Source organism: Coregonus clupeaformis, chromosome 10, assembly GCF_020615455.1.
Source record: "Coregonus clupeaformis isolate EN_2021a chromosome 10, ASM2061545v1, whole genome shotgun sequence".
Lineage (NCBI taxonomy): Eukaryota > Metazoa > Chordata > Actinopteri > Salmoniformes > Salmonidae > Coregonus > Coregonus clupeaformis.
The window spans coordinates 5781196-5805443 of record NC_059201.1 but is presented as its reverse complement, the minus strand read 5'-3'; the positions used below and the strand labels follow the sequence as shown (position 1 = coordinate 5805443).

The following is a 24248-nucleotide window of genomic DNA, read 5'->3' as shown; positions in this document are numbered from 1 at the left end:
TGTGCAATGAGTTTGATCTGTTATCGATTGACCGAAGAGCTATAAGTTACTCCACTGTGTTTGTGTGTGTGTCTGTGTCTCACTAACCTATGTGTGTAGTCCGCTGCTTCACTGTGGTGTGTGTGTGTGTGTGTGTGTGTGTGTGTGTGTTTCAGTCCAATGCCAAGCTGAAGCTGGTGAGGAGCCTGGCGGTGTGTGAGGAGTCATCGGGTCCGTTCTGTACCGACGGACCTCCAGACATTATCCAGCTCCACGTCAGCTGTCCCTCCGACAAGGAGGAGGAGAAGTCGTCTAAGGATCAGCGTGAGAATGAGAACAAGCGTAAGATGCTGTCACGAGGTAAGATGTCTCTGGGGAAAAATGCTAAAGAGGATTCATTAGAGTAGCAGAGAGGGGCAGACGCAGCTGAAAACGGACAGATGTCTGCATCATGGTGTGTGTCAGTAACAGCTGAAAACGGATCCTCCTTTCATATTTGTTCAGAAACAACACAGCCTTCCTGCTGCTGATCGAAAAAAGTTGAAATGAAAACGATCCTTCACAAGTGTGTGTTCAGATACAACACACACCCTCTCTGACCCCTATGACCGACGCTGTGTGTGTGTGTGTGTGTGGATGCTCCTGAGTGCATGCCTGTGTTTTGCAGATTGTGTGTGTGGTGTCATTTTTGGAGCTATGTTAAGCATCCTGTCTTCTGTCTCTCCTTTCCGCCAGACTCCAGCCAGGAGTACACAGACTCCACCGGCATCGACGTGCACGACTTCCTGGTCAACACACTGAAAAACAATCCCAGGTAATACACACACACTGAAAAACAACCCCAGGTAATACACACACTGAAAAACAACCCCAGGTAATATACACACACTGAAAAACAACCCCAGATAATATACACACACTGAAAAACAACCCCAGGTAATATACACACACTGAAAAACAACCCCAGGTAATACACACACACTGAAAAACAACCCCAGGTAATACACACACTGAAAAACAACCCCAGGTAATACACACACACTGAAAAACAACCCCAGGTAATATACACACACTGAAAAACAACCCCAGGTATGGCAGTGGAGCCTTATCGATATCCTATCACAGCAACAGCACTCAACGGCATCTAGATGTAGTCTGGCCATCTGAGCCTGTGGGTCCCTCCAGTAATGGAAATGGATTGAGAAACTCTAAGGGCAGAATCTTAACTTTAGATGCGCATCAGATTCATCTTTTTGTACACATTTCTCATTTAGCTACATCAATGCATGATTGACATGGTAGTCCATGCTAAGCACAAATATTTCAAGTTAGGATTGGGCTCTAAGCTAATTTAACTAGCTACCCTAACCCTGTGGTGGTCTGGACTGTGTACATTAGCTGCCAATCCTCTCTGTGAGGACGGATTGGGAAAGTATTCACTGGTGAATGGAGCCTATGATCTTTAGTATGAGCAGTTGGCACTCCGATTGCACTCTGTCCTCACACAGTCTCTCTCTCATCCCCCCCCTCCCCCCCCCTCCTCTCTATCACTCTATCACTCTCTCTCTCCCCCTCCTCTCTCTATTTCTCTCCCTCCTCTCTCTCTCCCCCTCCTCTCTCTATTTCTCTCCCTCCTCTCTCTTTCTCTCCCTCCTCTCTCTCTTTCTCTCTCTCTCTGTCTCCAACAGGGATCGAATGATGCTGCTGAAACTAGAACAAGATATCCTGGAGTTCATTAATGACGATAAGTGAGTGAGAAATTGCACCCTATTCCCTATATAGTGCACTACTTTTGATCAGGCTCTAGTCAAAAGTAGTGCCCTATATAGGGAATAGGGTGCCATTTGGGACGTATCCACATTCTGTACTGCTACTTTACTCCGGTATATCATTTATATAATTGTAACTTTCTATGTCCTTCACAGTATATTTATAGATAGCCGATTGTAATGGGATAAATATGGGGATTGTACTGTAGTTGGTATATCAGTATGGTATATTTGGCTGCCTGGGACTCTGTCCACCTGTCGATGGGATGGTATCATTACTCTCATCTGAAGTTTATTTTGTTGTATTTCAAATGTAAATCAGTCCCGTCTCTTAACAGTTTCATCTTGTTTTAGAAAAGGGTAATAGTCCACATCTAAGAAAGATGTGCAGAGACACTGTACTACCACTCAAGTATCATCACTAGACTGACACGTTGGTTAATCTCCACGTTCTCCCCTCCAGTAACCAGTACACGTTGGTTAATCTCCACGTTCTCCCCTCCAGGAACCAGTACACGTTGGTTAATCTCCACGTTCTCCCCTCCAGGAACCAGTACATGTTGTTTAATCTCCATGTTTTACCCTCCAGTAACCAGTACATGTTGTTTAATCTCCACGTTCTCCCCTCCAGTAACCAGTACACGTTGGTTAATCTCCACGTTCTCCCCTCCAGTAACCAGTACATGTTGTTTAATCTCCACGTTCTCCCCTCCAGTAACCAGTACATGTTGTTTAATCTCCACGTTCTCCCCTCCAGTAACCAGTACACGTTGGTTAATCTCCACGTTCTCCCCTCCAGTAACCAGTACATGTTGTTTAATCTCCACGTTCTCCCCTCCAGTAACCAATACATGTTGTTTAATCTCCACATTCTCCCCTCCAGTAACCAGTACACGTTGGTTAATCTCCACGTTCTCCCCTCCAGGAACCAGTACATGTTGTTTAATCTCCATGTTTTACCCTCCAGTAACCAGTACATGTTGTTTAATCTCCACGTTCTCCCCTCCAGTAACCAGTACACGTTGGTTAATCTCCACGTTCTCCCCTCCAGTAACCAGTACATGTTGTTTAATCTCCACGTTCTCCCCTCCAGTAACCAGTACATGTTGTTTAATCTCCACGTTCTCCCCTCCAGTAACCAGTACACGTTGGTTAATCTCCACGTTCTCCCCTCCAGTAACCAGTACATGTTGTTTAATCTCCACGTTCTCCCCTCCAGTAACCAGTACATGTTGTTTAATCTCCACGTTCTCCCCTCCAGTAACCAGTACACGTTGGTTAATCTCCACGTTCTCCCCTCCAGTAACCAGTACATGTTGTTTAGTCTCCACGTTCTCCCCTCCAGTAATCATTACATGTTGTTTAATCTCCACGTTCTCCCCACCAGTAACCAGTACATGTTGTTTAGTCTCCACATTCTACCCTCCAGGAACCAGTACATGATTGTTAATCTCCACGTTCTCCCCTCCAGTAACCAGTACACGTTGGTTAATCTCCACGTTCTCCACTCCAGTAACCAGTACACGATGGTTAATCTCCACGTTCTCCCCTCCAGTAACCAGTACACGTTGGTTAATCTCCACGTTCTCCACTCCAGTAACCAGTACATGTTGTTTAATCTCCACGTTCTCCCCTCCAGTAACCAGTACATGTTGTTTAATCTCCACGTTCTCCCCTCCAGTAACCAGTACACGTTGGTTAATCTCCACGTTCTCCCCTCCAGTAACCAGTACATGTTGTTTAGTCTCCACGTTCTCCCCTCCAGTAATCATTACATGTTGTTTAATCTCCACGTTCTCCCCACCAGTAACCAGTACATGTTGTTTAGTCTCCACATTCTACCCTCCAGGAACCAGTACATGATTGTTAATCTCCACGTTCTCCCCTCCAGTAACCAGTACACGATGGTTAATCTCCACGTTCTCCCCTCCAGTAACCAGTACAAGAAGTTTCCCCAGATGACGTCGTACCACCGCATGCTGCTTCACCGTGTAGCAGCCTACTTTGGAATGGACCACAACGTAGACCAGACTGGCAAGGCAGTCATCATCAACAAGACTGGCAACACACGCATGTGAGTGGGGAGACTGGTATAACTTAGAAGACCATGTGTAGAACTTAGAAGGCAATGAAACACGTTTTCAACAGTAGAACTTCCATTGCCCTACCTAGTGTTGCACGGTACACCGGTACCACATTAATATCACGGTACCAAAACGTCATGATACTTATGATACCGACAAATTAGAATACCGTAGCACCGTTTCATATGATACTACCAAATTGTTCAGGCCTATCGATCCAAAGAGCCTAATGTAAGCCTGAACTACACCAAACATCTATTTCTGCTGCTCCTTACATTGTCTTTGGTGCTTAACGTTTTAAAAGTTGGGAGCAGTGTGTGTGTGTGTGTGTGTGTGGTAGGCCTTTGCAAATATAAGCAAATCAGCCATTCTATGCAGTATTCTATTATACACTGAACCGTGTGAAGTTAAATTCAATGTGTTGTATTGAGTAGAAGTGTGAATTTCAGTAACAGGTTTTTGCGTAGCACATGCGCAGAACATTTTAGAAAACGGGAACAAGCATCCAGGGGATGGGGCGAACAGGACGCTAGGCAACACATTCCCAAACCCCCCCCCCCGGTATCGCGATACTACTTGGTATCGTGATACTTGGCCTGGTATCGTATCGTTAGTAAAATGTTGGTATCGTGACAACACTAGTCCTACCAAGAGTTTCTGAATTGGTTTCGTCTTCAGCCCAGAGCAAAAGTTCTCAGAGCACATCAAGGATGAGAGGAACATGGACTTCCAGAAGAAGTTTATCCTCAAGAGAGACGACGCCAGTATGGACAAGGACGATAATCAGGTGAATAGTCACTTTCTTTTATTCTTCACTGTTGCTTTTTATTACTTAAATACTTAACAGTTAATATAAGTTAATTACACTTAAGTGTAATAATTAAATACTTAACAGTTCTGATTAGCACAGATTCTTCATACATGTTATTTATAGCTGTCTTTAGCGTTGTAGATCTTTGTAGAACACGAGGATACGATATATGAGAAGGCTGAATATAATTTATCCTGTTGACTATTATCTGAGTATTAATAACGGGCCATTGTTGTATAAATCTCTCGCGCAATATTTTAATTTACACGTCTTCTTCGTGAGAAGATGCTCTGAATAGTATTCGGTGAATACCACTTCTGTCCAATGATGTTGCTGATCGTTATCCCTTCTTCCTCTTGTCCAATCGCAGATCCGCGTGCCGCTGTCGGACGGACGGCGCAGCAAATCAATAGAGGAGAGGGAGGAGGAGTATCAGAGAGTACGAGACCGGATCTTTGCCCGAGAAGTAAGTGGTGGAGGATAGGAGTTGCCCTTAGGCACAGATCTAGGATCAGTTTACCCTCACCAAATCCTAACATTAAGCGTTGTGGGTGTAACATACACAACTGACCTAAGTTCAGTGTCTAAGGGCAACTCCGGTCGGGCTCAACAGTGAGGACGGGGATGTACAGTTGTACTTAACTTGTCTCCCACTGTCTGTTCTGCTAACCATTCCTCCCACTGTCTGTTCTGCTAACCATTCCTCCTCCTGTCTGTTCTGCTAACCATTCCTCCTCCTGTCTGTTCTGCTAACCATTCCTCCTACTGTCTGTTCTGCTAACCATTCCTCCTCCTGTCTGTTCTGCTAACCATTCCTCCTCCTGTCTGTTCTACTAACCATTCCTCCCCCTGTCTGTTCTGCTAACCATTCCTCCTCCTGTCTGTTCTGCTAACCATTCCTCCTCCTGTCTGTTCTACTAACCATTCCTCCTACTGTCTGTTCTGCTAACCATTCCTCCTCCTGTCTGTTCTACTAACCATTCCTCCCCCTGTCTGTTCTGCTAACCATTCCTCCTCCTGTCTGTTCTGCTAACCATTCCTCCTCCTGTCTGTTCTGCTAACCATTCCTCCCCCTGTCTGTTCTGCTAACCATTCCTCCCCCTGTCTGTTCTGCTAACCATTCCTCCCCCTGTCTGTTCTGCTAACCATTCCTCCTACTGTCTGTTCTACTAACCATTCCTCCTCCTGTCTGTTCTGCTAACCATTCCTCCTACTGTCTGTTCTACTAACCATTCCTCCTACTGTCTGTTCTGCTAACCATTCCTCCTCCTGTCTGTTCTGCTAACCATTCCTCCCACTGTCTGTTCTACTAACCATTCCTCCTCCTGTCTGTTCTGCTAACCATTCCTCCTCCTGTCTGTTCTACTAACCATTCCTCCTACTGTCTGTTCTACTAACCATTCCTCCTCCTGTTGTTCACTAACCATTCCTCCTACTGTGTTCACTAACCATTCCTCCTCCTGTCTGTTCTGCTAACCATTCCTCCCCCTGTCTGTTCTGCTAACCATTCCTCCTCCTGTCTGTTCTGCTAACCATTCCTCCCCCTGTCTGTTCTGCTAACCATTCCTCCCCCTGTCTGTTCTGCTAACCATTCCTCCTCCTGTCTGTTCTGCTAACCATTCCTCCCCCTGTCTGTTCTGCTAACCATTCCTCCCCCTGTCTGTTCTGCTAACCATTCCTCCTCCTGTCTGTTCTACTAACCATTCCTCCTCCTGTCTGTTCTGCTAACCATTCCTCCTCCTGTCTGTTCTACTAACCATTCCTCCTACTGTCTGTTCTACTAACCATTCCTCCTCCTGTCTGTTCTACTAACCATTCCTCCTACTGTCTGTTCTACTAACCATTCCTCCTACTGTCTGTTCTACTAACCATTCCTCCTACTGTCTGTTCTGCTAACCATTCCTCCTCCTGTCTGTTCTACTAACCATTCCTCCTCCTGTCTGTTCTACTAACCATTCCTCCTACTGTCTGTTCTACTAACCATTCCTCCCACTGTTTTAACCAAAAGTTAATTTTAATAACATAATGGTGGAATAGCGTAAGAAGGCAGAGGTAATAAAGTGAAGTCCAGATTCTTGGAGGTCATGAGTGAACTTTGGTTAACTTTGGCTAATACAGTACTTGACAAAATATGACACGAGTCAGTGTTCACTGTCCAGGCAGTTATCGTAAATGAGAATATGTTCTCAATAATCTACTTGGTCAAATTAAAGCTATTAAATAAATGTAGGATCGACAAGCTACAGCTGCTAATTTCCAGGTGTCTTTTCCTTTTCAGGCCTCTCAAAATGGATACATCAACGACAACAGGTGAGCTCAAGTAGCACACGCTAACAGTACGCGTCACAGTCGAGAGCTTCACGTGTGACCTTGTAAAGGGGACCATAGAGTACGGAGTTAGTCCCCAGCCAGTGTAGTCCCTTAGGTGGGTAGGAGAGGCAGTCGGGGCGGCCTGGTCACAGCAAGGCCCCCTAACCCTGTTCCAAACCCCCTGGCACCATCAAATTAGGCCACTGAGTTATATTGAGGTTTTTTTCAAGAGATCTAATAATGGCAATATAATAATTCTGGCAATATATCATACGTTTCAAGCACCAGGGTTAGGGTTTGCGGAGTTTGAATGTGGGGTGAACTGAGAATAGTTTTCCACATGTAGTCCAAAGCACAACAAAAGTACATCTTTCAACCGCCTTCCCTTTCTGATAGAGATGAACGGTTATTAAACCGATGTGTTGAGATGCTAAAAGAAGTAGAGGAACTTTGTTCCTTGTTTTATACTGCGTGTGCATGATCTTTTCTGGGCTGGGGGTTGGATACAGTGCAACACTGTTACAGCTGGTCCCAAATCGCTCCCTGTCCCCCCTCAGTGTTGGCGTGTCTGAAGGTCTGGACAGGTTTAAGCTGTGTAGTGGTAAAGCTTTCACCATATTGCTTCCATCTTCCAGATCTGCAAACATTGAAGGGTAAGGGCCAAGGGGAGGGGTAGGGAATGAATTGGGAATGTCTGATCCAAAACCTACCTGGCCCCCTCTCCTATACCCACCCAGTAACCCCCGGCCTCCTTTCTCTCCCTCCACTGTCCCCCAACAGACTTTCCCCTGAAGGCTACTCCTCTAGCTCTCAAAAGAGGAGGCAGATCTTTAGGTACTGACCACATCCGGGTGACGTGTGACTCTAGCAGTCTGTGATTGTGTTGCCATGTCCTTCTACCCTCTATCTAGTGGTGATTTGATATGACTGACTGACTGACTGTGTCTGAAATGGCACCTTGTGCCCTACATAGTGCATTTAGGGGATTGGGTGCCATTTCAGACGTAGCCAGTGAATGTGGGTGTTCTTGCTTGGCGTGGGTTCTGTGGGTTGGCTCAGTGGCACTGTGAGGTCCAACACTTATTGCATGGCTGCTTTGTGGTTCTTCTGGGACTGGTTACTACTTATTATCCGCCGTCTTCATCTCTGTTTCTGTTGATTTGGTGGTTGTTGATCTGGTTTTGTAACCCCGTCTTCATCTCTGTTTCTGTTGATTTGGTGGTTGTTGATCTGGTTTTGTAACCCCGTCTTCATCTCTGTTTCTGTTGATTTGGTGGTTGTTGATCTGGTTTTGTAACCCCGTCTTCATCTCTGTTTCTGTTGATTTGGTGGTTGTTGATCTGGTTTTGTAACCCCGTCTTCATCTCTGTTTCTGTTGATTTGGTGGTTGTTGATCTGGTTTTGTAACCCCGTCTTCATCTCTGTTTCTGTTGATTTGGTGGTTGTTGATCTGGTTTTGTAACCCGTCTTCATCTCTGTTTCTGTTGATTTGGTGGTTGTTGATCTGGTTTTGTAACCCCGTCTTCATCTCTGTTTCTGTTGATTTGGTGGTTGTTGATCTGGTTTTGTAACCCCGTCTTCATCTCTGTTTCTGTTGATTTGGTGGTTGTTGATCTGGTTTTGTAACCCAGTCTTCATCTCTGTTTCTGTTGATTTGGTGGTTGTTGATCTGGTTTTGTAACCCCGTCTTCATCTCTGTTTCTGTTGATTTGGTGGTTGTTGATCTGGTTTTGTAACCCCGTCTTCATCTCTGTTTCTGTTGATTTGGTGGTTGTTGATTTGGTTTTGTAACCCCGTCTTCATCTCTGTTTCTGTTGATTTGGTGGTTGTTGATCTGGTTTTGTAACCCCGTCTTCATCTCTGTTTCTGTTGATTTGGTGGTTGTTGATCTGGTTTTGTAACCCCGTCTTCATCTCTGTTTCTGTTAATTTGGTGGTTGTTGATCTGGTTTTGTAACCCCGTCTTCATCTCTGTTTCTGTTGATTTGGTGGTTGTTGATCTGGTTTTGTAACCCTGTCTTCATCTCTGTTTCTGTTGATTTGGTGGTTGTTGATCTGGTTTTGTAACCCCGTCTTCATCTTTGCGCTACTACTTGTACAGTAGTTGTGTCTCTATTACTACTGTTTGTGGTATCCTGAAGATAGATATTTTACTACTGTCTGTGGTATCCTGAAGATAGATCTACTACTCCTGTCTGTGGTATCCTGAAGATAGATCTACTACTACTGTCTTGGATCCTGAAGATAGATCTACTACTACTGTCTGTGATATCCTGAGGATAGATCTACTACTACTGTCTGGTATCCTGAAGATAGATTTATTACTACTGTCTGTGGTATCCTGAAGATAGATCTACTACTCATGTCTGTGGTATCCTGAAGATATATCTATTACTACTGTCTGTGGTATCCTGAAGATAGATCTATTACTACTGTCTGTGGTATCCTGAAGATAGATATACTACTCCTGTCTGTGGTATCCTGAAGATAGATCTACTACTACTGTCTGTGGTATCCTGAAGATATGTCTATTACTACTGTCTATGGTATCCTGAAGATAGATATACTACTCCTGTCTGTGGTATCCTGAAGATAGATCTACTACTACTGTCTGTGGTATCCTGAAGATAGATCTACTACTACTGTCTTGGATCCTGAAGATAGATCTACTACTACTGTCTGTGATATCCTGAGGATAGATCTACTACTACTCTGTGGTATCCTGAGGATAGATCTACTACTACTGTCTGTGGTATCCTGAGGATAGATCTACTACTACTGTCTGTGGTATCCTAAGGATAAATCTACTACTACTGTCTGTCCTAAAGAGAGATGCAGTAATACTGCCATCAGATCTCTCTCTCTCTTTGTTGGTTGTGATCAGTGATTCTGTTTGTACTGCAGCAGTGAAACATACAAACTGAAATGTCTTTAGCCGACTGACCTCATTAATGTTGAAAAGAGGGATTTGGGGTAGGTTTTCAGAGTTCCAATAGTTCAATAGACCAGCGTTTGAATTGCATAATTATGTATCACTAAAGTGAGAGAACTGTCCCTTTTGCCTTGCATAATTTTTTTCAATGTTGACTAAGTGCATATCCTACATCGTGTTTGGAGATTATGATTCATAGAGAATTCAGTATTCAAGCTACACTCCTCTGACAATGTTTACAATGTCATATATACAGTAGAAACATATAGCTATTATTTACATCATTATTTATTGCGCATTATTGTATTTTGTGGGGGGAAATGCTAATGAAATCTAAAGCGCAACATTTTGGGGGGAAAATAATTGTGACAGAACAGCTCCCCCTGTGTTGGATGGAGAGAGTGTTTGGAACAGGAGAGAAAGAATGTCGTGATGTAAATGCAGGATCCCTCCTGTCTGTCTCTCTCTCTTTCTCTCTCATCTTCGTCTGCACAGTGTGAGCGAGCTACCACCCTGCCTTTCTTTCCTTAAAATAGGCGGTGGAAGCTGGGAGACAAGGAGGCGGGAGAGATGAATAGGAGGAAGGCAGGGAGAGGTGGGGAGAGAGAGGTGGGGAGAGAGGGACGGGGAGAGGTGGGGAGAGAGAGGGACGGGGAGAGGTGGGGGAGAGAGGGACGGGGAGAGGTGGGGGAGAGAGGGACGGGGAGAGGTGGGGGGAGAGAGGGACGGGGAGAGGTGGGGGGAGAGAGGGACGGGGAGAGGTGGGGGAGAGAGGGACGGGGAGAGGTGGGGAGAGAGAGGGACGGGGAGAGGTGGGGGAGAGAGAGGGACGGGGAGAGGTGGGGGGGAGAGAGGGACGGGGAGAGGTGGGGAGAGAGAGGGACGGGGAGAGGTGGGGGGGAGAGAGGGACGGGGAGAGGTGGGGGAGAGAGGGACGGGGAGAGGTGGGGAGAGAGGGACGGGGAGAGGTGGGGGGAGAGAGGGACGGGGAGAGGTGGGGGGAGAGGGACGGGGAGAGGTGGGGGGAGAGAGGGACGGGGAGAGGTGGGGAGAGAGGGACGGGGAGAGGTGGGGGGAGAGGTGGGGGGAGAGAGGGACGGGGAGAGGTGGGGGAGAGAGGGACGGGAGAGGTGGGGGGAGAGAGGGACGGGGAGAGGTGGGGGGAGGGACGGGGAGAGGTGGGGGGGAGAGGGACGGGGAGAGGTGGGGGGAGAGAGGGACGGGGAGAGGTGGGGGGGAGAGAGGGACGGGGAGAGGTGGGGGGAGAGAGGGACGGGGAGAGGTGGGGGGAGAGAGGGACGGGGAGAGGTGGGGGGAGAGAGGGACGGGGAGAGGTGGGGGAGAGAGGGACGGGGAGAGGTGGGGGGAGAGAGGGACGGGGAGAGGTGGGGGGGGGAGAGGGACGGGGAGAGGTGGGGGGAGAGAGGGACGGGGAGAGGTGGGGGGGAGAGAGGGACGGGGAGAGGTGGGGGGAGGGACGGGGAGAGGTGGGGGAGAGAGGGACGGGGAGAGGTGGGGAGAGAGGGACGGGGAGAGGTGGGGGAGAGAGGGACGGGGAGAGGTGGGGAGAGAGGGACGGGGAGAGGTGGGGGAGAGAGGGACGGGGAGAGGTGGGGAGAGAGGGACGGGGGAGAGGTGGGGAGAGAGGGACGGGGAGAGGTGGGGGAGAGGGACGGGGAGAGGTGGGGGAGAGAGGGACGGGGAGAGGTGGGGAGAGAGAGGGACGGGGAGAGGTGGGGAGAGAGGGACGGGGAGAGGTGGGGGGGAGAGAGGGACGGGGAGAGGTGGGGAGAGAGAGGGACGGGGAGAGGTGGGGGGAGAGAGGGACGGGGAGAGGTGGGGAGAGAGAGGGACGGGGAGAGGTGGGGAGAGAGAGGGACGGGGAGAGGTGGGGGAGAGAGAGGGACGGGGAGAGGTGGGGGAGAGAGGGACGGGGAGAGGTGGGGGAGAGGGACGGGGAGAGGTGGGGGGAGAGAGGGACGGGGAGAGGTGGGGGAGAGGGACGGGGAGAGGTGGGGGGAGAGAGGGACGGGGAGAGGTGGGGGAGAGAGGGACGGGGAGAGGTGGGGGGGAGAGAGGGACGGGGAGAGGTGGGGGAGAGAGGGACGGGGAGAGGTGGGGGAGAGAGGGACGGGGAGAGGTGGGGAGAGAGAGGGACGGGGAGAGGTGGGGGAGAGAGGGACGGGGAGAGGTGGGGAGAGGGACGGGGAGAGGTGGGGAGAGGGACGGGGGAGAGGTGGGGGAGAGAGGGACGGGGAGAGGTGGGGAGAGGGACGGGGAGAGGTGGGGGGAGAGAGGTGGGGGGAGAGAGGGACGGGGAGAGGTGGGGAGAGGTGGGGGAGAGAGAGGGACGGGGAGAGGTGGGGAGAGGGACGGGGAGAGGTGGGGAGAGAGGGACGGGGAGAGGTGGGGGAGAGGGACGGGGAGAGAGGGACGGGGAGAGGTGGGGGGGAGAGAGGGACGGGGAGAGGTGGGGAGAGGGACGGGGAGAGGTGGGGGGGAGAGAGGGACGGGGAGAGGTGGGGAGAGGGACGGGGAGAGGTGGGGGGAGAGAGGGACGGGGAGAGGTGGGGGGGAGAGAGGGACGGGGAGAGGTGGGGGGAGAGCGGGACGGGGAGAGGTGGGGGGAGAGAGGGACGGGGAGAGGTGGGGGAGAGAGGGACGGGGAGAGGTGGGGAGAGGGACGGGGAGAGGTGGGGGGGAGAGAGGGACGGGGAGAGGTGGGGGGAGAGAGGGACGGGGAGAGGTGGGGGGAGAGAGGGACGGGGAGAGGTGGGGGGAGAGAGGGACGGGGAGAGGTGGGGGGAGAGAGGGACGGGGAGAGGTGGGGGGAGAGAGGGACGGGGAGAGGTGGGGAGAGAGAGGGACGGGGAGAGGTGGGGAGAGAGAGGGACGGGGAGAGGTGGGGAGAGGGACGGGGAGAGGTGGGGGGAGAGAGGGACGGGGAGAGGTGGGGAGAGGGACGGGGAGAGGTGGGGGGGAGAGAGGTGGGGGGAGAGAGGGACGGGGAGAGGTGGGGAGAGGTGGGGAGAGAGAGGGACGGGGAGAGGTGGGGAGAGGGACGGGGAGAGGTGTGGGGAGAGGGACGGGGAGAGGTGGGGGGAGAGAGGGACGGGGAGAGGTGGGGGAGAGGGGCGGGGAGAGGGGGGGGGAGAGAGGGACGGGGAGAGGTGGGGAGAGGGACGGGGAGAGGTGGGGGAGAGGGACGGGGGAGAGGGACGGGGAGAGGTGGGGAGAGAGAGGGACGGGGAGAGGTGGGGAGAGAGGGAAGGGGAAAGGTGGGGGAGAGAGGGACGGGGAGAGGTGGGGGGAGAGAGGGACGGGGAGAGGTGGGGGGAGAGGGACGGGGAGAGGTGGGGGGAGAGAGGGACGGGGAGAGGTGGGGGGAGAGAGGGACGGGGAGAGGTGGGGGGAGAGAGGGACGGGAGAGGTGGGGGGAGAGAGGGACGGGGAGAGGTGGGGGGAGAGAGGGACGGGGAGAGGTGGGGAGAGAGAGGGACGGGGAGAGGTGGGGGAGAGAGAGGGACGGGGAGAGGTGGGGGAGAGAGAGGGACGGGGAGAGGTGGGGGAGAGAGAGGGACGGGGAGAGGTGGGGAGAGGGACGGGGAGAGGTGGGGAGAGAGAGGGACGGGGAGAGGTGGGGGAGAGAGAGGGACGGGGAGAGGTGGGGGAGAGGGACGGGGAGAGGTGGGGAGAGAGGGACGGGGAGAGGTGGGGAGAGGGACGGGGAGAGGTGGGGGGAGAGAGGGACGGGGAGAGGTGGGGGGAGAGAGGGACGGGGAGAGGTGGGGAGAGGGACGGGGAGAGGTGGGGAGAGAGAGGGACGGGGAGAGGTGGGGGAGAGGGACGGGGAGAGGTGGGGGGAGAGAGGGACGGGGAGAGGTGGGGGGGAGAGAGGGACGGGGAGAGGTGGGGGAGAGAGGGACGGGGAGAGGTGGGGGGAGAGAGGGACGGGGAGAGGTGGGGAGAGGGACGGGGAGAGGTGGGGGGGAGAGAGGGACGGGGAGAGGTGGGGAGAGGGACGGGGAGAGGTGGGGGGGAGAGAGGTGGGGGGAGAGAGGGACGGGGAGAGGTGGGGAGAGGGACGGGGAGAGGTGGGGAGAGGGACGGGGAGAGGTGGGGGAGAGAGAGGGACGGGGAGAGGTGGGGGGAGAGAGGGACGGGGAGAGGTGGGGGAGAGAGGGACGGGGAGAGGTGGGGAGAGAGCGACGGGGAGAGGTGGGGGGAGAGAGGGACGGGGAGAGGTGGGGGGAGAGAGGGACGGGGAGAGGTGGGGGGAGAGAGGGACGGGGAGAGGTGGGGAGAGAGGGACGGGGAGAGGTGGGGAGAGAGGGACGGGGAGAGGTGGGGAGAGAGGGACAGGGAGAGGTGGGGGGAAAGGGACGGGGAGAGGTGGGGAGAGAGGGACGGGGAGAGGTGGGGAGAGAGGGACGGGGAGAGGTGGGGGAGAGAGGGACAGGGAGAGGTGGGGGAAAGGGACGGGGAGAGGTGGGGAGAGGGACGGGGAGAGGTGGGGAGAGAGGGACGGGGAGAGGTGGGGGGAAAGGGACGGGGAGAGGTGGGGAGAGAGGGACAGGGAGAGGTGGGGGGGAAGGGACGGGGAGAGGTGGGGGGGAGAGAGGGACGGGGAGAGGTGGGGAGAGAGGGACGGGGAGAGGTGGGGGGAAAGGGACGGGGAGAGGTGGGGAGAGGGACGGGGAGAGGTGGGGGGAGAGAGGGACGGGGAGAGGTGGGGGGAAAGGGACGGGGAGAGGTGGGGAGAGGGACAGGAAGCAAGGAGAGACTGAGAGAGAGAGGCAGGGAGAACGCTTAAAATAGCTCATCCATTAATTACTGTTTCTCTGAAATATTTATGAACCACTGCCACCTTCAAACACATTTACACCACCAATCATTTCTACCTTTTGCCTCCTTATATCTGATATTATAAGGAGATTCCCTGGCCTGTTTTGGTTCTTTTTCAATCTTCTGTCCTAGGCTACCTGAGTAATTTATCTGAATATCTAAAACAGACGAGTTTAGCTGACTTGGCCATTTTGGGTGCCTGTGTTGTCTTTCAGTGGTGTAGTTCGTTATTGGGGCATGGTTATTCCCATCAAATGGGGAACCAGAGTATTCTACAGTCGGAGCACCCCACTGTAATTCACTTGAGTTGTATTTTCCCTTGTTAGTCAGAAATCCAAGCATTTGTTGTCATCATTTTAGGTGATAAATCTGAATATTCTAACACTGTCACCACATTACCCTGCCAAACCTGCATTTGTCACACTTTTTGTTCAGTGCAATGCAATATCATCCATATTTGATGATAAATTAAAAATAAATAAAAATAAGCCTTAGGATGTAAGCGTTGTGACAGTGAGCGATCATGGTGTAGTATTGTAGGTAATGACAAGTTGATAGCCTCCTAGTCATTGCTAGAGACATTCTAATAATGGTGATATGAATCTTCATGGCAGCGGCTTTTACTCAGCCTTCTGCTACTGTCACCCAATGGGAAGAAAGCTGTGTGTAACTCCATAGTTACGGTATGAGGGGGATATGTGTAGAAAGCTGTGTGTAACTCCATAGTTACGGTATGAGGGGGATATGTGTAGAAAGCTGTGTGTAACTCCATAGTTACGGTATGAGGGGGATATGTGTAGAAAGCTGTGTGTAACTCCATAGTTACGGTATGAGGGGGATATGTGTAGAAAGCTGTGTGTAACTCCATAGTTACGGTATGAGGGGGATATGTGTAGAAAGCGTGTGTAACTCCATAGTTACGGTATGAGGGGGATATGTGTAGAAAGCTGTGTGTAACTCCACAGTTACGGTATGAGGGGGATATGTGTAGAAAGCTGTGTGTAACTCCATAGTTACGGTATGAGGGGGATATGTGTAGAAAGCTGTGTGTAACTCCATAGTTACGGTATGAGGGAGATATGTGTAGAAAGCTGTGTGTAACTCCATAGTTACGGTATGAGGGGGATATGTGTAGAAAGCTGTGTGTAACTCCATAGTTACGGTATGAGGGGGATATGTGTAGAAAGCTGTGTGTAACTCCATAGTTACGGTATGAGGGAGATATGTGTAGAAAGCTGTGTGTAACTCCATAGTTACGGTATACGGTATGAGGGAGATATGTGTAGAAAGCTGTGTAACTCCATAGTTACGGTATGAGGGGGATATGTGTAGAAAGCTGTGTAACTCCATAGTTACGGTATGAGGGAGATATGTGTAGAAAGCTGTGTGTAACTCCATAGTTACGGTATGAGGGAGATATGTGTAGAAAGCTGTGTGTAACTCCATAGTTACGGTATGAGGGGGATATGTGTAGAAAGCTGTGTGTAACTCCATAGTTACGGTATGAGGGAGATATGTGTAGAAAGCTGTGTGTAACTCCATAGTTACGGTATGAGGGGGATATGTGTAGAAAGCTGTGTAACTCCATAGTTACGGTATGAGGGGGATATGTGTAGAAAGCTGTGTAACTCCATAGTTACGGTATGAGGGAGATATGTGTAGAAAGCTGTGTGTAACTCCATAGTTACGGTATGAGGGGGATATGTGTAGAAAGCTGTGTGTAACTCCATAGTTACGGTATGAGGGGGATATGTGTAGAAAGCTGTGTGTAACTCCATAGTTACGGTATGAGGGGGATATGTGTAGAAAGCTGTGTGTAACTCCATAGTTACGGTATGAGGGGGATATGTGTAGAAAGCTGTGTAACTCCATAGTTGCGGTATGAGGGGGATATGTGTAGAAAGCTGTGTGTAACTCCATAGTTACGGTATGAGGGGGATATGTGTAGAAAGCTGTGTGTAACTCCATAGTTACGGTATGAGGGAGATATGTGTAGAAAGCTGTGTGTAACTCCATAGTTACGGTATGAGGGGGATATGTGTAGAAAGCTGTGTAACTCCATAGTTACGGTATGAGGGGGATATGTGTAGAAAGCTGTGTGTAACTCCATAGTTACGGTATGAGGGGGATATGTGTAGAAAGCTGTGTAACTCCATAGTTACGGTATGAGGGGGATATGTGTAGAAAGCTGTGTAACTCCATAGTTACGGTATGAGGCGGATATGTGTAGAAAGCTGTGTGTAACTCCATAGTTACGGTATGAGGGGGATATGTGTAGAAAGCTGTGTAACTCCATAGTTACGGTATGAGGGGGATATGTGTAGAAAGCTGTGTAACTCCATAGTTACGGTATGAGGGGGATATGTGTAGAAAGCTGTGTAACTCCATAGTTACGGTATGAGTGGGATATGTGTAGAAAGCTGTGTAACTCCATAGTTGCGGTATGAGGGGGATATGTGTAGGAAGCTGTTTGTAACTCCATAGTTACGGTATGAGGGGGATATGTGTAGAAAGCTGTGTAACTCCATAGTTACGGTATGAGGGAGATACACATACAGTGCATTTGGAAATTATTCAGACCCCTTGACTTTTTCCACATTTTGTTACGTTACAGCCTTATTCTAAAATCGATTCAAAAATGTTTTCCCTCAACAATCTACACACAATAACCCATAATGATAAAGCAAAAAGTTTATTTTTATAAATTTTTGCAAATTTAGTAAAAATAAAAATACTGAAATATCACGTTTATATACGTATTCAGACCCTTTACTCAGTACTTTGTTGAAGCATCTTTAGCAGCGATTACAGCCTTGAGTCTTCATGGGTATGATTCTACAAGCTTGTTACACCTGTATTTGGGGAGTTTCTCCCATTCTTCTCTGCAGATCCTCTCAAGCTCTGTCAGGTTGGATGGGGAGCGTTGCTGCACAGCTATTTTCAGGTCTCTCCAGAGATGTTCGATCGGGTTCAAGTCCGGACTCTGGCTGGGCCACTGAAGGACATTCAAAGACTTGTCCCGATGCCAGTCCTGCGTTGTCTTGGCTGTGTGCTTAGGGTCGTTGTCCTGTTGGAAGCTGAACCTTCGCCCCAGTCTGAGGTCCTGAGCACTGGAGCAGGTTTTCATCAAGGATCTCTCTGTACTTTGCTCCGTTCATCTTTCCCTTGATCCTGACTAGTCTCCCAGTCCCTGCCGCTGAAGAACATCCCCACAGCATGATGCTGCCACCACCAGGCTTCACCGTAGGGATTGTGTCATGTTACCGCCAGACGTGACGCTTGGCACTCAGGCCAAAGAGTTCAATCTTGGTTTCATCAGACCAGAGAATCTTGTTTCTCATGGTCTGAGAGTCCTTTAGGTGCCTTTTTGCTAAACTCCAAGAGGGCTGTCATGTGCCTTTTACTAAGGAGTGGCTTCCGTCTCGCCAGTCTACCATAAAGGCCTGATTGGTGGAGTGCTGCAGAGATGGTTGTCCTTCTGGAAGGTTCTCCCATCTCCACAGAGGAACTCTGGAGCTCTGTCAGTGACCATCGGGTTCTCTAGGAAGAGTCTTGGTGGTTCCAAACTTCTTCCATTTAAGAATGATTGAGGCCACTGTGTTCTTGGGGACCTTCAATGCTGCAGACATTTTTGGTACCCTTCCCCAGATCTGTGCCTCGACGCAATCCTGTCTCTGAGCTCTACGGACAACTCCTTCGACCTCATGGCCTTTCGAAATCATGTCCAATCAATTGAATTTTACCACAGGTGGACTCCAATCAAGTTGAATAAACATCTCAAGGATGATCAATGGAAACAGGATGCACCTGAGCTCAATTTCGAGTCTCATAGCAAAGGGGCTGAATACCTTTGGAAATAAGGTATTTCTGTTTTGTATTTTTAATACATGTGCAAACATTTCTAAAACCTGTTTTCACTTTGTCATTATGGGGTATTGTGTGTAGATTGATGAGATTTTGTATTTATTGAATCCATTTGAGAATAAATCTGTAACGTAACAACGTGTAGAAAAAGTAAAGTGGGCTGAATAGTTTCTGAATGCCCTGTATTTGTAACACCATAGTTAATAGGGTGTCTATTTACAACACCTTAGTTATAACAATGAAGTGGTGGCGGTGGTTTCTATTGAATCTGTCAGTATACATGTACAGTGTGTGTGTGTGTGTGTGTACTCTGTGTGTGTGTGTGTACTCTGTGTGTGTGTGTGTGTGTGTGTGTGTGTGTGTGTGTGTGTACTCTGTGTGTGTGTGTGTGTGTACTCTGTGTGTGTGTGTGTGTGTGTGTGTGTGTGTGTGTACTCTGTGTGTGTGTGTGTGTACTCTGTGTAGTGCGTGCCTCATTACTCCTGGTGTCCATTGTAAAGGAATACCTCTTTATGGTGGTGTTTTATTTCCAGAATGGGTCAGTTGTTACCTTCTCACTCAGTCAGGATCTGTACTTTCTTCAATGTACTCCTGTCTTCTCTTTCACCTTGGTGTTGTTTGGATGAAACATCAGTGATCTGCATGTGTGTTTCTCTGTGATGTGGTGAATGTCCTGTACACTTCAGCGGGGTGGTTTGGTAATACCTGTGTAGTTTTTGCCTGAATGATGATTTGGTTGATTTATTTACCGGTCCACCAACATCTTTTGTGTTTTGCTTTGTTGAATGCCCCATGTTCTCCCGACATGTCAGTGTTGTTCTCAACCTCTTTCTCTCTCCCACCCTGTCTTCACCTCTCTGTTCCTCTCTCTTTCTCTCTCCAACCCTCTGTCTCCACCTCTCTCTCTTTCTCTCTCCCACCCTCTGTCTCCACCTCTCTGTTCCTCTCTCTCTTTCTCTCTCCCACCCTCTGTCTCCACCTCTCTGTTCCTCTCTCTTTCTCTTTCTCTCTCCCACCCTCTGTCTCCACCTCTCTGTTCCTCTCTCTTTCTCTTTCTCTCTCCCACCCTCTGTCTCCACCTCTCTGTTCCTCTCTCTTTCTCTTTCTCTCTCCCACCCTCTGTCTCCACCTCTCTGTTCCTCTTTCTCTTTCTCTCTCCCACCCTCTGTTTCCACCTCTCTGTTCCTCTCTTCCTCTCTCCCACCCTCTGTCTCCACCTCTCTCTCTTTCTCTCTCCCACCCTCTGTCTCCACCTCTCTGTTCCTCTCTCTTTCTCTCTCCCACCCTCTGTCTCCACCTCTCTGTTCCTCTTTCTCTTTCTCTCTCCCACCCTCTGTTTCCACCTCTCTGTTCCTCTCTTCCTCTCTCCCACCCTCTGTCTCCACCTCTCTCTCTTTCTCTCTCCCACCCTGTCTTCACCTCTCTGTTCCTCTCTCTCTTTCTCTCTCCCACCCTCTGTCTCCACCTCTCTGTTCCTCTCTCTCTTTCTCTCTCCCACCCTCTGTCTTCACCTCTCTGTTCCTCTCTCTCTCTTTCTCTCTCCCACCCTCTGTCTCCACCTCTCTGTTCCTCTCTCTCTTTCTCTCTCCCACCCTCTGTCTCCACCTCTCTGTTCCTCTCTCTCTTTCTCTCTCCCACCCTCTGTCTCCACCTCTCTGTTCCTCTCTCTCTTTCTCTCCCTAACACCCTTGCCCTCTCCCTCCCTCTCCCCTCCTCCCCTCCACAGGGGTAACCGTGAGAGCTCCAGCCGTGCGTCCAGCAGTCGTCAGAGCAGTACCGACAGTGATATGAAGTGCCTGGAGCCAAGACCCTGGAGCAGCACAGACTCGGATAGCTCAAACAGGACCCTCCGGCCACCGGTCACCAAGGCATCCAGCTTCTCTGGCATCTCCATTCTGACCAGAGGAGATAGTCTGGGCAGCAACAAGAGCTCTCAGGGAAGCTGCAGGGGCTCACGCACTGGTATGTAGACAGACAGACAGCCCAATGGGGATTTTATAATAAAAATGCATACTGTAGATGGAAATTCAAATGTTGTAACCATTGTACCCTGGGCAGTTAATTCTAGTACTTCAATCTCCCAATGTCAAATGGAGTGACATTTGAATTCAATTGAAATGGCATCACACGGACCTGTTGCAACCAGGAAGTGTGTACGACCTCTAGTGGTACTAGAGATGCACTGACACTGGAGAACAGGATGGACGGAAGAAAACAGAATCCTTTTCATACCCTTTTCTCTTTTTGAAAACAAATCATAGGGGAAAGAACCTGAAGAGAGTACAGACAGAGTGCAGAAATGTTGAGGAACAAAACGTACTGTTTCTGTATTTGACTTTGTCTTGACTCTTGCGTTGTCTTGTTGTGTTATAGGTCTCCCTCTGGTGAGTCCAGACATGTGTCCCCAGCCCCCAGCCCCCCAGCCTGGCCCCTGCCCTGGAGGTCGCGGTCTTCTGCCGTGCCCCTCCCAGCAGCCCCAGGTCCAGACCCAGACCGCCCTACTGCCCACCCCACAGCAACACCCCATGGGCAACCATAACCACAACCACATGATGACTCAGGTGAGAGAGAAGCCCATATCATGAATCCTTTTTTAATTTAAATAAATATGGGTATTTAAATGCAGTTTCAGCTTAGTAAAATGAAAAGACATGGCTATATTCCTGCATTTTTCCTAACCTAACATCTGTCTGCATCTCCTCCTCTCTCCCCCTCCCCCTCTCCCCCTCCCGCCATCTCTCCCTCTCTCGCTCTCCCCCTCCCGCCATCTCTCCCCCTCCCGCCATCTCCTCCTCTCTCGCTCTCCCCCTCCCGCCATCTCCTCCTCTCCCCCTCTCCCCCTCCCGCCATCTCCTCCTCTCTCGCTCTCCCCCTCCCGCCATCTCTCCCTCTCTCCCTCTGTTAGCCGGTGGGGTCTCTGCAGCCCTCTCAGCCTGTGTCCTACTCCTCCTCCTGTCCCCAGGTCCTCCTGCCTGTCTCTTCCCCCCAACAGTACATGGTACTAACATCATCCATCCCTTTATAATGCAGTATTTTACTGAGCCCTGTCTCTCTTCTCCCCAACAGTACATGGTACTAACATCATCCATACCTTTATTATTATATATATATATATTTAATGTTGAAGTCGGAAGTTTACATACACCTTAGCCAAATACATTTAAACTCAGTTTTTCACAATTTCTGACATTTAATCCTAGTAAAAATTCCCAGTCTTAGGTCAGTTAGGATCACCACTTTATTTTAAGAATGTGAAATGTCAGAATAATAGTAGAGTGATTTATTTCAGCTTTTATTTATTTCATCACATTCCCAGTGGGTCAGAAGTTTACATACACTCAATTAGTATTTGGTAGCATTGCCTTTAAATTGTCTAACTTGGGTAAAACGTTTTGGGTAGCCTTCCACAAGCTTCCCACAATAAGTTGGGTGAATTTTGGCCCATTCCTCCTGACAGAGCTGAGTCAGGTTTGTAGGCCTCCTTGCTCGCACATGCTTTTTCAGTTCTGCCCACAAATGTTCTATAGGATTGAGGTCAGGGCTTTGTGATGGCCACTCGAATACCTTGACTTTGTTGTCCTTAAGCCATTTTGCCACAACTTTGGAAGTATGCTTGGAGTCATTGTCCATTTGGAAGACCCATTTGCGACCAAGCTTTAACTTCCTGACTGATGTCTTGAGATGTTGCTTCAATATATCCACATAATTTTCCTTCCTCATGATGCCATCTATTTTGTGAAGTGCACCAGTCCCTCCTGCAGCAAAGCACCCCCACAGCATGATGCTGCCACCCCCGTGCTTCACGGTTGGGATGGTGTTCTTCGGCTTGCAAGCGTCCCCTTTTTCCTCCAAACATAACGATGGTCATTATGGCCAAACAGTTCTATTTTTGTTTCATTAGACCAGAGGACATTTCTCCAAAAAGTACGATCTTTGTCCCCATGTGCAGTTGCAAACCGTAGTCTGGCTTTTTTTATGGCGGTTTTGGAGCAGTGGCTTCTTCCTTGCTGAGCGGCCTTTCAGGTTATGTCGATATAGGACTCGTTTTACTGTGGATAAAGATACTTTTGTACCTGTTACCTCCAGCATCTTCACAAGGTCATTTGCTGTTGTTCTGGGATTGTTTTGCACTTTTCGCACCAAAGTACGTTCATCTCGAGGAGACAGAAAGCGTCTCCTTCCTGAGCGGTATGACGGCTAAGTGGTCCCATGGTGTTTATACTTGCGTACTATTGTTTGTACAGATGAACGTGGTACCTTCAGGCATTTGGAAATTGCTCCCAAGGATGAACCAGACTTGTGGAGGTCTACTTTTTTTTTCTGAGGTCTTGGCTGATTTCTTTTGATTTTCCCATGATGTCAAGCAAAGAGGCACTGAGTTTGAAGGTAGGCCTTGAAATACATCCACAGGTACACCTCCAATTGACTCAAATGATGTCAATTAGCCTATCAGAAGCTTCTAAAGCCATGACATCATTTTCTGGAATTGTCCAAGCTGTTTAAAGGCACAGTCAACTTAGTGTATGTAAACTTCTGACCCACTGGAATTGTGATACAGTGAATCATAAGTGAAATAACCTGTCTGTAAACAATTGTTGGAAATATTACTTGTGTCATGCACAAAGTAGATGTCCTAACCGACTTGCCAAAACTATAGTTTGTTAACAAGAAATTTGTGGAGTGGTTGAAAAACGGGTTTTAATGACTCCAACCTAAGTGTATGTAAACTTCCGACTTCAACTGTATATGTATATGGATGTGTGTGTATGTGTATATATATATATATATATATATATATATATATATATATATATATATATATATATATATTAAACAACTATACAGTATGGTACCAAGCCTTGCGTTTCATATCTTGGCTTTCTCACCCAGTCTTATTAGTCCCTATTGGAATGAAGTGGCAATATGACATTCACATGACAACTCTACATTCACACCTACTCACTTCTATGATTATATCCTTAGTACTAACAGCCTCTGGTTGTCATTATGCTGTGCGTAGGATAGAAATATTTTGTTTTTAGGGGCAACTATCTTCAAATGATATCATCATATCCAGTTTATTGGTTACTGTGTCAAACCCACCAGTAACTGTTTGTAATAAACACTTGTCCCTCTCAGGGTGAGGAGCTGGCTCCCCAGTTCAGCCAGATGACTCTGAGTCGACAGGGTTCCAGCGAGGCCCCGGAACCCCCCACCATGTACCAGACCCAGGGGCCCACTGTCCTCACCCAGCACCCCCCACCCCAGACAGGCTATATCATGGCCGCCCCAGCCCAGCCTCTGGCCCCTCAGTCTGGCTACCAGCCTAACACTGGACACCCCCATCCTCCTCCTCCTCCTCCACCCCCTCCCTCCCAGACGATCATGCAGCCCCCACCGCCGCCCCAGGGGTACATGCAGCCGCCTCCCCCTCAACAGGTATGATATTGGGTTCGCAATCAATCATCAGCAGTTGTCCCAAAGTGCCTTAAACCTGGTTTGAATCAATACGGAGTATAATTTGGAATAAAATGTTTCCCTTATTCATGGTGCAATAATAATGGTTAAACTTTGTCATCATGAGTTAGAGACTGAAGGTACAAATACAGCCCAGCAGCCTGAAAAGCTGAAGTGGAACATTTTGGCCTAAACTTT

General features: G+C 49.5%; 1 protein-coding gene across 12 annotated transcripts in view; it reads left to right on the top strand.

The window, feature by feature from the left end:
- Positions 1-24248, top strand: part of LOC121574785 (R3H domain-containing protein 2-like) — a 91695-nt gene that overhangs the window by 51549 nt on the left and 15898 nt on the right. For 6 of the 12 annotated variants that reach the window (XM_045222814.1, XM_045222816.1, XM_045222813.1 and 3 more), the window contains 12 exons: positions 156-339; positions 715-793; positions 1668-1727; positions 3682-3822; positions 4511-4619; positions 5014-5109; positions 6922-6953; positions 7734-7787; positions 20320-20555; positions 20967-21154; positions 21499-21591; positions 23733-24032. In XM_045222814.1, coding sequence (XP_045078749.1) covers positions 156-339; positions 715-793; positions 1668-1727; positions 3682-3822; positions 4511-4619; positions 5014-5109; positions 6922-6953; positions 7734-7787; positions 20320-20555; positions 20967-21154; positions 21499-21591; positions 23733-24032 — 1572 coding nt within the window. The remainder of the gene's footprint in view (positions 1-155; positions 340-714; positions 794-1667; positions 1728-3681; positions 3823-4510; positions 4620-5013; positions 5110-6921; positions 6954-7733; positions 7788-20319; positions 20556-20966; positions 21155-21498; positions 21592-23732; positions 24033-24248) is intronic. The other 6 variants (XM_045222819.1, XM_045222823.1, XM_045222818.1 and 3 more) reach the window with 3 other exon arrangements.